Here is a 15803-nt window from a genome sequence, read left to right as displayed (position 1 = left end):
CACTTGCCATTGAAGAACATTCCAATACATTTTGGACTAGATAAGGATAATTTACTGACAGTTATTGATCTGTGGAAGAAATTTTCTATTTTGGATTGAATCAAACTTGCTAAGTTGTGTTATCAGAATCAAAACCAACTTTAAATGCATGCTGAAAAACTACTTGGCCAGAATGTGTGAAAAAGAAATACCTTTGCATACAACTGAATATCCCAATATCATCAGATTAGTGCATGCAGTTGGCTGAGAAGGATTTGATGATTTTTTGTCTGCAGATATTGAAGAACTGATGGTTGACAAGGCTTAGTGATGACAAAATAATAGATGATGTCCTCGAGAATCTCGATGAAAAAGAAAAAAGTGATGATGAAGAGATTCCACTCACTGCAGGATTAATTAAAGAAGGGCTTCAAATGGCTATTAAACTGCGAAGTCATTTTCTTACACATGATCCAAATACTGAACAAGCTGAACAGTTTAAATGTGAACTGAAGTCATGTATGGCATGATATGAAGAATTATACAAAGATCTAGTCAAAACAGGATTTCAACGATTAATTACAGAGCTTGTGGAATAAAAAAACCAACCTTCAGAATTATTGGAAATTAGTGCTAATTTAGTTCTTTCTACTGTTTCGCCATTGCAGTATGAACAGGATGGCCAGTGTTTCAAGTGATGGAAGTGATTTAACTCCAGCTTCACACAAAAGAATGCCACTGTCAGAAAGTGACGGCGAATAAAATTTAACTAATAACCATATGCGTGGGTGTATTTGAGCCTTTTCAAATTTCTGTTTTATTAGTGACATACTATTTTCTTTAAGGAAAATACATATGTATATACTTTAAATAAGTATTTAAAATAAAAAATATTCCATTAAAATTAAATAGTTTTACTTAAATAAAAGAGCCAACAGGCTTCATTTCGGCGATATAACATTAATTAAATTAAGGGGATAATAGATCCCACATCGTTTTAAAACTAAATAACTCAAAGATTGGAATCAGAGAGTTTCATGCCGAATATAGTATAAAAAACTATAAAAGTATCGGCGAATACTAGCAGGAGCTAAATGCAAGTAGTGCTAGAACGTAGTACAAACACGGGCAACTCGCTGCAAAGGTGGGGGAAAGTTCTGATCGCTATTCTTGGTATTTTCCATAATGTAAAAACACATTTCCTAGGAAATATATGCTGTTATTACATTATGGTGGGAGGTCACTACCCAGACCGGTTTCAGCCTTTATTGAGGCTTCATCAGTGAGTAGCTAGACCAATTAATACCAAAGGGCATAGCGAAAAGAACTTATATATACTCTGCTATACGAGTTGTCCAAAAGGTGCACCCATTAAGTTACTTAAATAAAAGAGCCAACAGGCTTCATTTCGGCGATATATCTTATCTAATATCTCTGGGTTTTCTTCTCATATCTCCTATAATTCTAATTATTAACTTATGACTTAAATACAGACTATGAACTGCTTATCATAATGTCCTGTTTACATAACATGATTGTGGTTTACTGAACAGTTTTTCTTGCACAGCCTCATCACATGCCTTTTCCAGATCTAAAACTTAAATACAGATCCTTGTTACATTTCCATGATTTCTCATTTATTTCTGTTAAAGTAAAATTCTAATACTGAAAACTCTATTTGGGCAGAATCAGATTGCTCTTCCTGAAGTTTCTCTTCCACACAATTTTTCTTAGCATCTTCTGAAGTATGACTGCACAAATGTTACCTGAAATACTTAAAAGAGAAATTCTTCTGCAATTCTCACATTATTACATTCCCCCTTTTTTACAGATGCACAATGACAGTTTCACTACAGTCCAATTGTTCACAATTCGACCAACCTTCAGACACAGTTTTCTGAATTATACAGTGCACTCACTGTTAAAATTTTTATGACTTCATAATTTGATCATTTCTGGACAAATATCTGCTCCAACTTCCTTTCCTTTTCCTTGACCTTTTCTATCTAAAGTATTAATCACATTACTCTTGAATATGTTCTATGCCATTTTGATGTTTCTTGTTTCATTTAACAATCTTTCAAAGTAATTACTCCAGATATCTAGGACATAGATGGTGAACCTATGGCACGCGTGCCAGAGGTGGCATGTCCGAGAATTTTGCTGGCACGTCAACAATTTACAGGTGATATCCTTTTATACGCTTACAAATTATTCAACCCTTTCTTTTTTAATTGTTACAATACGTGCAAGTTAAATTTTGTTTTACACAAGAGAGCAGCTATGAAGACGTGCATATGATTGGTGCGATATTAACAAAAGATCCGGTAACCCAAAAATAACCGACAATTATTGAGTTGAAATGCTAATTCTCTTCAACTGAAATCCATAACATCTGAAACTGTCATAACAACATTCAGTATATATTTTAGTTTTAACACATTCACGATGGGGCATCGTTTATCGTTCCGGCAGGCTCAACTCACACAAAGTTTCAACCGTTGGTTGAATTTTATTGTTGATAGTTTGTGTTTGACTGGCAGACGAACTGACACACGCATTATATGGTATGTTTCAATTCGTGGTAGAATTTTACTTGAAGTTAGCCTTTGTGACTTCTCATAATGACATCAAGAATTTCAAATGCAATAAAACAAACACTTATTTCATGTAATTGAAAAATTGGACAATAGTTTTTAGTTAGATACCGTGTTTGCTAGAGCAACATATGGTTTTGCTTGGGTCTATACAGCATAGTTTCTATGAGAGGGGACATGTGATTCATTAGTTAGCACCGTTTTTATTCCAGGTGTATGTAATTGCACTATTTGTTGAGAAATATATTATGCAGACTGCAAAAGTCTCTGTACCTTATTCAGGAATACAATAAAACTACTTGTTTTTCTTGCATCTTCATTATAATGGCTGTTGGGGAGGGCATGTTGCTAACGGTGGGGAGCGAGTTACTATCGCCTCGACCTGAACATGTTCAAACATTTTTCATGTGCGAGGCATATGCACAACATTTTAATGTCTTTTTTCGTAAAGTAAAATCAGGGGCGCGAGTTATACGGGAGGGCAAGTTATATTTGAGTAAATACAGTAAGTGTTTTGCCGACAAGATGACATCCTTCTGCTGCTTCCCCTGCTCAGCTGACTTCTATGGCGAGTTACAAATGCATAAATATATTTCTCGCTACCGTTTTTTTTTTTTTTTTTCAAACCAACATCATTAAAATTAATTTAATAATACAATAATCAATTTTACACTAAATAACATTATAAATTTATATATAAATAAAATTATCAATAATTATAAAATATTATATATAAAATTATCAATAATTATAAAATATTATATATAAAATTATCAATAATTATAAAATATTATATATAAAATTATAAATAATTATTTATAAAATATTATATATAAAATTATAAATAATTATTTATAAAATATTATATATAAAATTATTATTATTATACAAAACCTCAATGGAGTCAAAGACTCATCGTGGGAGGTCCACTGTTATACACAGTTTATCATACCATGCCTTAAATATATTCACTGTCTCTGCGCTCACCACACTCTCGGCAATGCATTCCAATCACTCACCACTCTCCATGCACAAAACCTGCTCCTCACTCCCTTGCTCACACCCTCCTTATATACAGCTTCCAGGGATGACCTCTTGTTCTCCTGCTAACTTCACCCATTCTGTGCAAAACCTCCCCCACATTAATCTGGTAATAACCTCTTAACAGCTTATATGTCTCGATCATATCCCCTCCTCCTTCTATCCACAAATTTCTGCACATTGCATTTTGTCAATCTGTCTTCATACTCCATTCCAGAGACTAGTAACCACCTTAGTCAATCGCCTCTGGACTTTTTCCAACACATCTTCATATTTTTGAAAACCAGGTGACCAGATCTGTGCACAGCAATCCATATGTGGTCTGATCAAAGCCTTATACAAAGGAACCATAACATTCTTATTTCTACAAGTCAGTGTCCTCCGCATCATTCCATTGTATTGTCCGCTGTGAGGTCCGCACGATTTAGTAACATGTCCCCGACATTTTAAGTCCTTGTCTACAATCAATCCCAGATCTCTCATCTCCTTTACCTCTTCCAAGATATTTCCACCGATTGTGTACTTTACATCCCATCTCTGCTTCCGAAATTTCAAAACCATACGCTTTGAAACATTGAATTGAGATCCCCACTCATTTACCCATTCAGCCAGTGTATTGAAGTCCTCTTGCAAAGCTACAGCATCCGCTGTACACCTGATAGCTCTCCCCAACTTTGCATCATCTGCAAACAATTGCATATCACCATTCAGACTTCTCCAGATATCATTTACATACAAATTAAACAGCAATGGACCCAAAACAGACCCTTGAGATACACCACTAGTAACTTGTCTCTTCTGGGATATCGCTCCTCCATAGACAACTCGCTGATACTTATCAGACAGCCAATCTCCAATCCAGCGAACCAATCTACTGTTCAGCCCCATCCGTTCCAATTTAATTACCAGCTTGTCATGTGGCAATTAATAAAACGCCTTTGCGAAATCTAAATATACCATTGTATATGCAACACCTTTATCCAAAGCATTTTTCACTTTATTATAAAAAGTAAGCTGATTGCTAAAGCACGATCTTCCTTTAGTAAATCCATGCTGTAGTGAATCCAAAGAGTATTTTTCTGTTGTCAACCCAATTCTGAATCTTAGTCCTAACAAACTTATCTAATACCTTAACCACAACTGACACATAGGCTGGTCTATAATTCAAAGTCTTACTCTTATCACCTCCTCACCTCTCTTATGAATTGGAATAATTTTACCCTCTTTCCACTCTTTTGGAATAAAGTTACATTAATTTCCCCCTATTAAAAGCTGCCCAGCATGTCAGCAACTCGAATGGTAAATTTTTGGCACCTGCCGGCATGTCAGCAACTTGATTTGTAAATTTATGGCGCGTGCACACACACACACACACACACACACACACACACACACACACACACACACACTAAAGGGTTTGCCATTACTGATCTAGGATATTGATCTTTCAGCTGTCACGTCACCTTTATCATCTGATTCCTTTTATAGTACTCCTTCCTTCATTTTTGAACTTTCATTAGACCTCAGAACATTTTGCCACCCCTGCTATTTATGTTCTTGTATTCTTAACCAAAGTCTTCTCATAACTTTTCTTTAGCCACTTTTAGACATTGTTTCACTCTCTTACATTTTTCTGTTTTCCCAGAACAACTTTTCAAGTCCACTATTATTGTTTTCTGGCTTTTTTTTTTTTTTCTTGCTAATATTTGTATATTTGAGTTTACAATTCATCTCTAAAAGCTGCTTCACTTCTTTTTAAAACTTTTGTAAATATTTTTCTTTTCAAAATGAAATTTATTTTTATCCTAAATGGTGATCATTTCCTTTTTCAAATTTCCTAAATACTCTTAGTGTCCTCAAGCAGCATGAAGATATCACTATCAACATATCCCCAAACTGATTCTGAAAGAGTTAAAAATCAAGAAATTTGCATTATATCAAAATGGCAGTTGTCCTTTCTGGTCTCTTGCTAATGCTACTACTGGTCATATCATTGTCAAACCTTGCCACTTCTTTGGCACTCAGACTACTTATTTATTTCCATGTTTAAAATGCCATTTTCACTAATAGTGTGCCTAAATGCTCATTCAAGGTGTTAATGTATCATAGATTGATTGACTAACCTATGGGATTATCATAAAAAAAAAATAATTGAAATATGTAACCAGTTCTATAAATTTACATACTGAGAAAGGAGCTCCTTTTCTTTCTTCTGTTTATTTTCATAATTTTAGTCATTTTTTTTTAACTGTCATATTAGATTTATTGTAATAATTATTTATTTTGTTAAAGAGTTATTTTATCTTGATTTGAGGATAATGTTGCCTATATAATGTAAAAAGCCAAGCTTAATATATCTCAGATTTGAATATAAGGTGTAATACCACTTATTTTTAATGTGGTCATTTATAGATTATAAATAACATAGAAGATTCTGTATTCCCTCCCCCCTAAAAAAAACTACCCAATCAATTTGTCACAGAATTTGAATCTAGGTCTTTTCCAGGCACACTTCATGTGGTAGCCACTTTACCAATCACCTTTACACCCTATCAAAGACTGCATAATGAAATCAAGAGTTCCCTCTGATGAGATGCAAAAATTCATATAAGTGAAAAAAATATTAGTGACAACTTTCCCATCTTGTGTGTGAAACTTTGTTTCACCAAGTTATTATATCCAGAGCCCTTGTATTATAAATCACAAAATTCAATCTAGAAAATCTGGCATTTTTTCATAAACTGGAAACCATCTTGAGTTGCATTTGAAAGATGAAGTTGTATATCTCATTTGAGCCAGTTTCAATTATATACAGCAGAAGCCTTCCCACTTCAAAGAGATGTACATAGTAATTCATTTATTTAAAAACTTTCATTAATTTCAAATTACTATAATCATTACAAGGAATATAATGTACAACAATAAGAATTAACACATTTCATTATGAAAATATACAAATTCAAAGTTTAATTTAGACTATTACTATACTGCTTTTCTGATGAGTTGAAACACCACTATTATAATGGTCAGGGAAAACTACCATGATTTTTGCCACAATTTTTCCTTTGTCAGTAATAGAATATTACAGTCAACTCCTTTGTTCCATATTTTCTTTTCTTGCAAATGACAACACAATACACAACATTTCTTGGAGCAAAAATGACACTCTTGGAAATTATAAATCCAAACATGTTTAGCAAAGCTAAGATTATCTCACTCAAATTTAAGGATTTTCTTATGCAACCTTTGTAGAAATCTGCCTCTTTATGAAGCAGATTTCTACAACATAATTTTGGGAGTTTCCGGAAACATTTGTTTTTGGTGTTCATTCTTTTTTCTCCTCTTTTTGGTAGGTTTCTACTTGCAATTGTATTTTAAAAATAGCGAACCTTATTGCTATTAACAAATCATTTTTAAAAAAATAATAAATAAAACTATACCTTTTACAGTCATTCTGCTGGCTTCACTCAGAAGTATTTAAAGTAAATGATATCTATTACAAAATAATTAAAATTAGAACTATTGCAATTTTAAACAAAAACTGACTCACCCGCATTTCTATTTCTGATTTCTCTATGCCAGCACTTCGCTTTCTATTTCAAAAGAAGGAATATTATCAATCGGAATTATTCTTTGAAACTTTTAAAAATTTTACAGTTTAACTAAAGAGATATACAAGCACATTCAATTATTGACCATATAAGGAAATCATAAGACAAGGTACACAACAGAACAAATATTAAAAACATAATTAAAGAAAAAGCAAGTGGATAAACAATATAGTTACTGGCTACTAAAGAGGAGTTTCATGTTTGAGGTGCAGTAGAGCTTTCATTTTCATGAAAATTAAATTGCAACATGCTTGGAATCCTTACTGGTTTCACCTGCTACCACACACACCCAAATGAGATCTGATTATTAAATAAAATGTCTGAATTTACAAGTGAAGTCTATATGTGCACACACCCACACACAAATAAATATATATACCAGCATATACACAAATGTATATTCTGAAGAGCTTCTCTACTCTTAAATAACAGATTTCTAATTGCAGTAACAATACTGCATAATACACTGGTTTCAGATTTCAGTTATTGTATACAAATAAGTGGCACTGTCAATGGTATATACAAGAGTCAGTATAAAAGTGAGTGTTTTGTAGTGGTTTTCCATTTCGTGTCTGGAGGGAGAACAAGATGTTTCATGACAGAACATTTGGATAGCTGCAAAACATCATGTAATTGATGAATTTAGGTGGCAAGCCATTGCAAGACTACAGGCCAGCCAGACAGTTGCATGTGAATCGTTCCATGGTTCACAGACTATGGAACCATTCCAACAGTCACAAAACAGCATCCTGGAGATATGTTGAGGGAAGCAAACTTCGGGCTACAACTGTAATGGGTGACCAATATCTCTGATTACCTGCTCACCATAACAAGAGTGCTACCCTGATTCAGCTATGATCTGACCTTGTATTAGCTACAAGAGCATGCTTCCGTGTGTGCAGAAAACTTCATAAACGTGGTCTGTATACTGGGCGACTGGTAGTCTGCATGTCCCTATCCCCATGCCACAGGAGCAAACATTTGAAATGGGCCATGTTCCACATCGACTGAACTCAAAACCAATGGAGATCAGTACCCTTTACACAAATGTTCCAATTTATAATAACAGGCATGCTCTGATCTGGAGAGAAAAAGGGGTATGTTATCATCCCTCTAATATCTGTGTAAGAGACACTTATGGTGGAGATAGCATGATGGCTTGAGGAGGCATCCCATTGGATGGATGCACCAACCCAACCTGTATGTGCTTCCTAGCAGAACCTATGTTCATCTGTATGCAGGTGCATAGAGGAGACATTTATCCTACAAGACAATAATGCTTGTCCTCATCAAGTGAAGCATATGGACCAATATCTTCAAAAAGAGACTATTGAACATATGGACCGACCAGCCAGGTCTCCTGACTTTAATCCTATTGAGAATGTCCAGAATGCTCTAGGTAGATGTGCTGCTGCTCTTAATCCCCCCCACCTCCAAAAAAAAAACTCGAAGGACTTAGGAGAGCTTTGCAGGAGCAATGATTGTTATTACCAACTGAGCTCCTGGACACCTTATAAACATTCATAGTATGACACATCATTGTGAGTATTGTACTGCTGTAAGCAGTGACCACATTCCTTATCGAGTCATTTTGACCTTCTCTCTTTGACCATTGTCTTCATACTGTTTTTCATCGAATTGCATAAAAATTATCATGCAGTTTGAGTTATTGTGATTTTTCTCTTTATTCTTTAATTTACGAAAAAAACCAGTGTATTTATCTGCAATAAACCGTAGATTGGGTTGGAATTACAGTCAAAGCACCCAAAGACTATGAGGCCAGTATACTATTTGTTAACTGTATGTATTCTTTAACTGGTGTGTCTGTCTTATCTCCACATGGCCAGGTAATTGACCTTCAGTTGAAAAGTCTTTATAAAGTTTATTATTATTATTACATGGGCACCTCCATGGAGTCTGAAGACGTGGGAGACCCAATCTATCCACACTTCTCCTTGAACCCATTAACAGACAAAGCACTCACAACTGACTGTGGCAACCCATTCCACTCATTCACCACTCCAAGCAAAAAAATCCAGTCCTCACACCCCTACTGACCACACCTTTATTCAACTTCCAGGGATGACCCCTTGTTCTGGTCCTTCCAGCCAAATTCTAAACCCACCCCCCACCTGCATGATCCATAAAACCCTTTAAGTAACTTAAATGTTTCTATCATATACCAGCTTTTTCTCTTATCAACCAACTTCTGCAATTCACACACCCTCAGTCTATCCTCACAGAGAACATTCCACAGACAACTCACCATCTTCCGTACAGTAATCCAGATGTGGGCATATCAAAGCGTTATAGAGAGGAATTACAACTTCCTTATCTCTACTTGTTAATTAACATGTTTTTTCAATAGCCAAGTAATCTTATTGCTAAGGTAGCACCCAGGAAATAGATGAAGCTAGAGATTTAGGGGTGCAGTGCCATCAATGCGATAAACGGCTTGTAATCTATTTATCCTAAAGTACATAACTTTACATTTCTTGACATTAAACTGACACCCATTAACTTTCACCCATACTGATAGCCTATTTGAATCGTCCTGCAAGCTCTCCACATCGCCTTGATTAACTATTACTCTACCTAATTTTGCATCATTAGCAAACATCTGAACATTTCCTTTCAGGTTATTTCTGAAACAATGGTTTCTCAGAAAGGCCCACACAACAGCTTTTTAATTCCTATAATCCTAGTTCAAATAACAAGTCAATGCATCAAGTTCCAATGCCTTACATTTCTGGCATCTCAGAACCCATTTCCAGAATTCTTAAGGAATGCAATTTAGTGGCTACTTTTCTTCCTATCAACAAATTATCAGCATAGTTTCCATCTTAAAAAAATAAATGATCTCCTCTAGCTCTCCCTGGTGTCTACCTTGTGATTATCATTGTTCTTACTTTGGGCAAATTGGATGCTCAATGAAAAATACAAGAACACCAATCTTATATTAGCAACAGTAAATCTGAGAAATCTGGCTTAGCACAGAATAGAATAGATACAGACCACAATATCCTATGGTCTGAAACATGCTTACTACATCAGTGTCAGTATACATTTGAAAGATTGTTTAAAGAAAATACTGAGGCCTGACTTCACCATCCAAACTTAAATCTGAATGTCAATCTAAGATATGGGAAAGTCTTATTCTAATCACACATCACTAAAATTTGTTTTGCTTTTTTTTTTAAATAGCTAATATGAATAATTAACATTCCCTCAGTTACACCATTGCACTGTTTTATGTTTAACATCATGCAGCTCTTACATTTTTCAAATGAATCGATTGTTCGTGGTCTACCTTGTAATTAACTGTTGTTGCTACTGGTGATGGCCTCTAATATTCAGAAAAATCTATATTTAAGTCAACAGCTAAAAATTAAAGAGGTAGAAGAAGATGGTTTGATGCAAAATCAGACAAGGTGCACTATTTCCAGTTATTTATCATCTATATGGATTGCATGATAAATAAAACTTAATACAGATTTTATTTACATAAGCATAGAATTTTTACCCCAGTGTAAAAATTCTATGCTTATGTAACAATGATAATGCATGAACTTTATGTACAGGATATAGAGTGATGTGGTCTAAATAAATTAAGGTCCTAATCAAATAACTGAGATTTAATTATAAAAAAAAATATATTTGCAGAGTATGTGAAGAAGTACTATTTCCCATTAAAGAGATAATTTCACTCCACTTCTGTTTAGATTTGGACGATGTAGCAAGGTTTCACAACTTTCTTTTGGATAAACATTCCATAAGATTATATGTTTAAGAAGAACCTTAATCTTTTTCCAAAGGATTCAATGTTTGGTGGAGATAGCATGTCCTGCAAGTCTTGATTGATCAGATTCGTGCAATTTAATATAGTCTGGATGTCATCAAGACATGTGGCCACCAATCTGCCAGTTTGGCCCTTCAAACAGCCTGGCCTAGAGGTCAGAGAACTTGTACCTGATATGTATTCAAATATCATATTCTCAAGGAGTACACAGAAGACCATTCCAGTACTATATGATAAAAGCTTACATCATTATTAACTTCCTTTCCACAACTTTCCTTCCATTTAGTCTGTTATCTGTCAGAGCTCCAGTATTGTCAGATCTTATCATGGGTTTCAAAAGCACTTCTAACTGTACCGATCCATCTAAATCTTGGTCTTCATTAAATAAGTGGATTAGTGCAGTTAGAAGTGCTGTTGAAAAGTGCTGCATTGACCACTCTCCTAATAGACAACCATGCCATCCTCTCTGACTAATAATATTATGAGATTACCTTCCCAGGAGACTAACATTCATAACGCAAACTGATTCCCCTTCTCTAACTTTCCAAATAATGCAACAAGGGAAGCTGTATCATCTGTTCTCAGGCATGATCATTTACATTAACATAAACAATTAATTTGCTAACAAGAATACTAGATAATCCTAATTTTTCCAACACTGGATCTTTACTTAACCAGTGCTCTTCCTCCAAATATACTGCAGATGCTTGCTTTTCTCTTGGCAACCAGAACCTTATCAGTGTCTCCTTTTCTACAGATGGCTTTCTGCCATCCAGTCTCAGCTGTATATCCTATGGCAATATAAATGTGCCAAGTGGGATGACTTGGCACCAGAATTTCTACCTCTTTTCCATGTTCTGATTACTATTTCTGCTCTCATCTTTCCAGTTCCAAACATCTGCTCTGACCAAATACAGTAATACTCTGAATTATGACACTTCAACTTCACAGCGGTTGGTTCATATGATGCTTTTCAATTGTGATGAATGCCCATTTATATGATCCACATTCACTCATACGATGGTTGAGATATGATGCTGCCACAAATCAACTAACGTGCAACATTCATGAACTCATCTTATTTATGACATCATTGATCACTAGATCTCTCTCTGTTTTGCTGTGAATTATGAACAGTTTATAACTATTATTTTATTTTACTGTTGTTAATAATGGCAGATAAAACTATAAACATTACATACTAAGAATAAAATTACTAAATTTACCTCGCATTACTATTGTTACAGTTATTAAAAACAAAGTTCTGAGTGAAAAGTGCTACACTAGTCAATACCACAGTTATATCGTGACAATCTCATTGCCAAAACCAAAATTTTTAATAATGCATATTATTATTATTATCTGAGGCCTTCAGGGAGTCAAGGACCCATCGAGGGAGGCTGTAAATTATCCAACCCGGCTATCGTACCTACCCTTGAATTCATTCACACTAGATGCACTCATTACCCGTAAGAGCAAATTATTCCACTCACTACTCTCTGGGAGAAAAAGCTAGTGCTTACCCCTTTCTTGACTGCAAATAAATTTAACTTCCATGGATGCCCTCCGTGTTCTCTCCCAACCCTCCATATAACAAAAAATTTCACCACTGATAACCAAATACTGATAACCATATTGGTTGGCATTCTAAGTCAAGCTATTCGTAACTTTTTCATTTGTGAAAATTACTCAATTTTTTGTCTGATATCTGCTAAATAAATGTTTTATGTTTTATTTACATCATTTATGTTTATGCACATATACATGACCACTTAATAACATTATTAAACCGTTACATGCATCTACAAGTGAAGGGAAAACAAACAGTGATTTGCTATATGACAGTGGTCTGGAATCTAACATGTTGTATGACTGGGGTATGCCTGTAACTGAAATAATCCTAATTACAACGAGGACCTTCATCATCTTCCTTATACCCTCTTTTACCTTGCGGTGTCGAGGGTCCATTGATCATCGGACGTCACTCCGAGGACCTTCATTCTTCACTAAACTGCAAATTTCTGACCTCTATTCAAGCTCTAGTTCTCCAACTAATGTGCCTTTGCAGTCAAAGATAATATAAGTATGAGAAATATTTGAGAGAGAGAGAGAGAGAGAGAAGGAAATAGATATTAAATTTAAGCAAAGATTCTTTTGTTTATCATTAACAATAAACTAACTAGAGCCTGAGTTCGTTGCTCTTTACTGGAACTTCAGGGACATTGGAACCTAATTTTCTTATAGATGGTAGAAATAAAATGATAAATAAGGAATTTATCATTTGTCATCATCATCATCAAATTCCTGCTATGTACCCTCAAGGGGTGTACAGGATATGACAGTACTACATGAAAAAATTACATCATTACTAACTTCCTATCTACAATTTTCCTCCAAATTAGTCTGTTACTTGTCAAGACTCCAACATTATCAGATCTTATATTTCTATCGTCTAAGGCACTTTGTACCGTATCAGTCCACCTATATCTTGGTCTTCCTCTGGGTCGTTTTCCTGCCAACCTGGCAGAGAACACTTGTTTTGCTTTATCATTTGTGTGTTAGAGAAAAACTTCAGTTTAATATAAACCAAAATAATCACTCGATGTTTCGACCTTCACATTAAGGTCAAAACAAGCTGCACTACAGTCTACATGGTATGAATAAATAAATTGATTTTTCACCAGAGGTCAGGCCAGTAATTTTAACAGTTGACTAAATCAATGTAACTTTAGCATACCATGTAGATTGTAGTGCAGCTTGTTTCTTTGTGTATATATATATATATATATATATGTGTGTGTGTGTGTGTGTACTTCAGATGATGACCTTCATGTGAAGGTCGAAACATCGAATGATTATTTTGGTTTTTATTAAACTGAAGTTTTTCTCTAACACAGTTTAAATGTCAAGATAATGCCCTTTAAATCTTTTCTCTCATTTTCAATAACTGGGATTTTTACATATTTATCTTAGCATGATAAGATCAATATTCCATACATATAACTTTCAAAAAATGTAAGGAACATATAAATAATTGTTTATATTAGTTTTGTTAGCATCTACAGTGATAGATAATATACAGAAGTGCTACTCACCCCCAAAATTGAGCAGATTTTTTTTTTACTCTTCAGTTTTAATTTAAATTCTTTATTATAATTATTTTTAATAAGAGTACTCTTGAATGTTACAGGCAATTTACTACTTCACTCTTCTCTGCAATGCAGTAGGACAGCTCACTCAGTTAAGCTGCCAATACAGTCGATACCGAATGACATTTCAAATTATTTTTATAAATGCACAATAATAAAAGAAAATTGCATATAAAACTGAGATTTTGCTGCCATATCAATTTTTATCAATATAAATGAGCAATTTAAAAGAATTACAGTGACAAGTTTAATTCAACACATATGAAATAATCATACCTAGAAGCAGCAGTTGTAGGAGAACTCTGCCGTAATTTCTCAACATCACAAAACACAACTTGAGCTCCACCTCCAGCTGATGGTATTACATCCCCCTGCATAGGAAATAAGCCATTATTCTAGTTTTCACTTCATTATAAAAAAAAATACTAATTACAATATCACTATTACACAATCAATTTTTTTTTTGTAATAATGAAATAGATCTACTCACATTGTGTAAAAGTACATTCACTTTACTATAATGCCATTATTATAAAAAATTTTCAATCTGATTACAGAATCCTTATAGAAAGATACAAAAAGCAAAGAACTGAAATTTGGTATTTCAGTTCTTTGCTTTTTTTTTTTTTTTTTTTTTTTTTTTAATGAGACTACTTTTAGTGTTAAAAGGATTTGAAATGATAACTCTGCTCTCATTGGATGGATTTTAATCAAATTTGGCACTCTCGATTGTTACCAAAACTAAGTTCTCAATTTTGCTTCAGTCAGCCAATTTCAGTGATTTAGTGACCAAAAAAATTCACATTAATATAAAAATGTTATAAATGTCAATAATACTAATAAAAAAAACTGTAGCACAAACACTTGTCTTTTACAAAAAAAAGGCAGTTGCGCTTTTTATCTGTCTGCAAAGCAAAGGCAATTGGATGCAACTTCTGTCTATATGTGCTCTCACCTAGATTGCACTGCAGTAATCACAGCTGACTTACTGTCATGATCCTCCTACCAAGGAAACATTATACTGCATGCTTTCTGTGGCTGTTTGGCAGTAAAACATTCAGAAGCATGTTGAACTACCTAGATGCCAGAAAAAGTCTTCTAGTCCTGATGATATGATTCACCAGAACTAATAATATCTAACCTATACTCTATACTTTAGAGATACAGTATAGGTTATAATATCTAACCTACACTGTATCTCTAAACTATTATAATAAGTTGGTATCTGCCTTACAGCATGAAAGCAAGCACATATTTATCTAAATTCAAAAGAGTAAAAGTGTCAAACTAACAATCCTCCTTCACTCACCTCAGTGTGCTCTAAAATGAAGAACATTGACAGCTTCATCAACTGGGCAACTATCAGTTAATCACTGATAACCAGTACAGATTCCACCACTCAAGATCCACAGAATATCTCCTTATCCACCTCAGCACATGCAATGGAAAAGTTTGCAGAAATTTATGTTACTGCACTTGACATTTTCAAGATATTTGATAAGATTTGGTATAGAGGGGGGGGGGGGTATTCAGCAAATCACCAATATTTTGGTCTGCCTTCAACACTTTGTAATTGGGCAGCCAGTTTTCCTGCTGGTTACATAACTTAATTCATTCAGTTTTATCT

General features: G+C 34.3%; 1 protein-coding gene across 1 annotated transcript in view; it reads right to left on the bottom strand.

The window, feature by feature from the left end:
• pav (kinesin family member pavarotti) overlaps positions 1-15803 on the bottom strand; it is a 222903-nt gene that overhangs the window by 21962 nt on the left and 185138 nt on the right. Inside the window, exons 21-22 of the mRNA XM_090412700.1 lie at positions 14453-14547; positions 7168-7210 (exon numbers count right to left, since the gene is read on the bottom strand). Coding sequence (XP_090268826.1) covers positions 7168-7210; positions 14453-14547 — 138 coding nt within the window. The remainder of the gene's footprint in view (positions 1-7167; positions 7211-14452; positions 14548-15803) is intronic.

The sequence above is a fragment of the Typopeltis vanoorti genome, chromosome 23, assembly GCF_054136105.1.
Source record: "Typopeltis vanoorti isolate ZY-2024b chromosome 23, IOZ_Tvanoo_1.0, whole genome shotgun sequence".
Classification (NCBI taxonomy): domain Eukaryota; kingdom Metazoa; phylum Arthropoda; class Arachnida; order Uropygi; family Thelyphonidae; genus Typopeltis; species Typopeltis vanoorti.
Note: the sequence above shows the minus strand (reverse complement) of the source record. Positions and strands in the feature narration are given on the sequence as shown.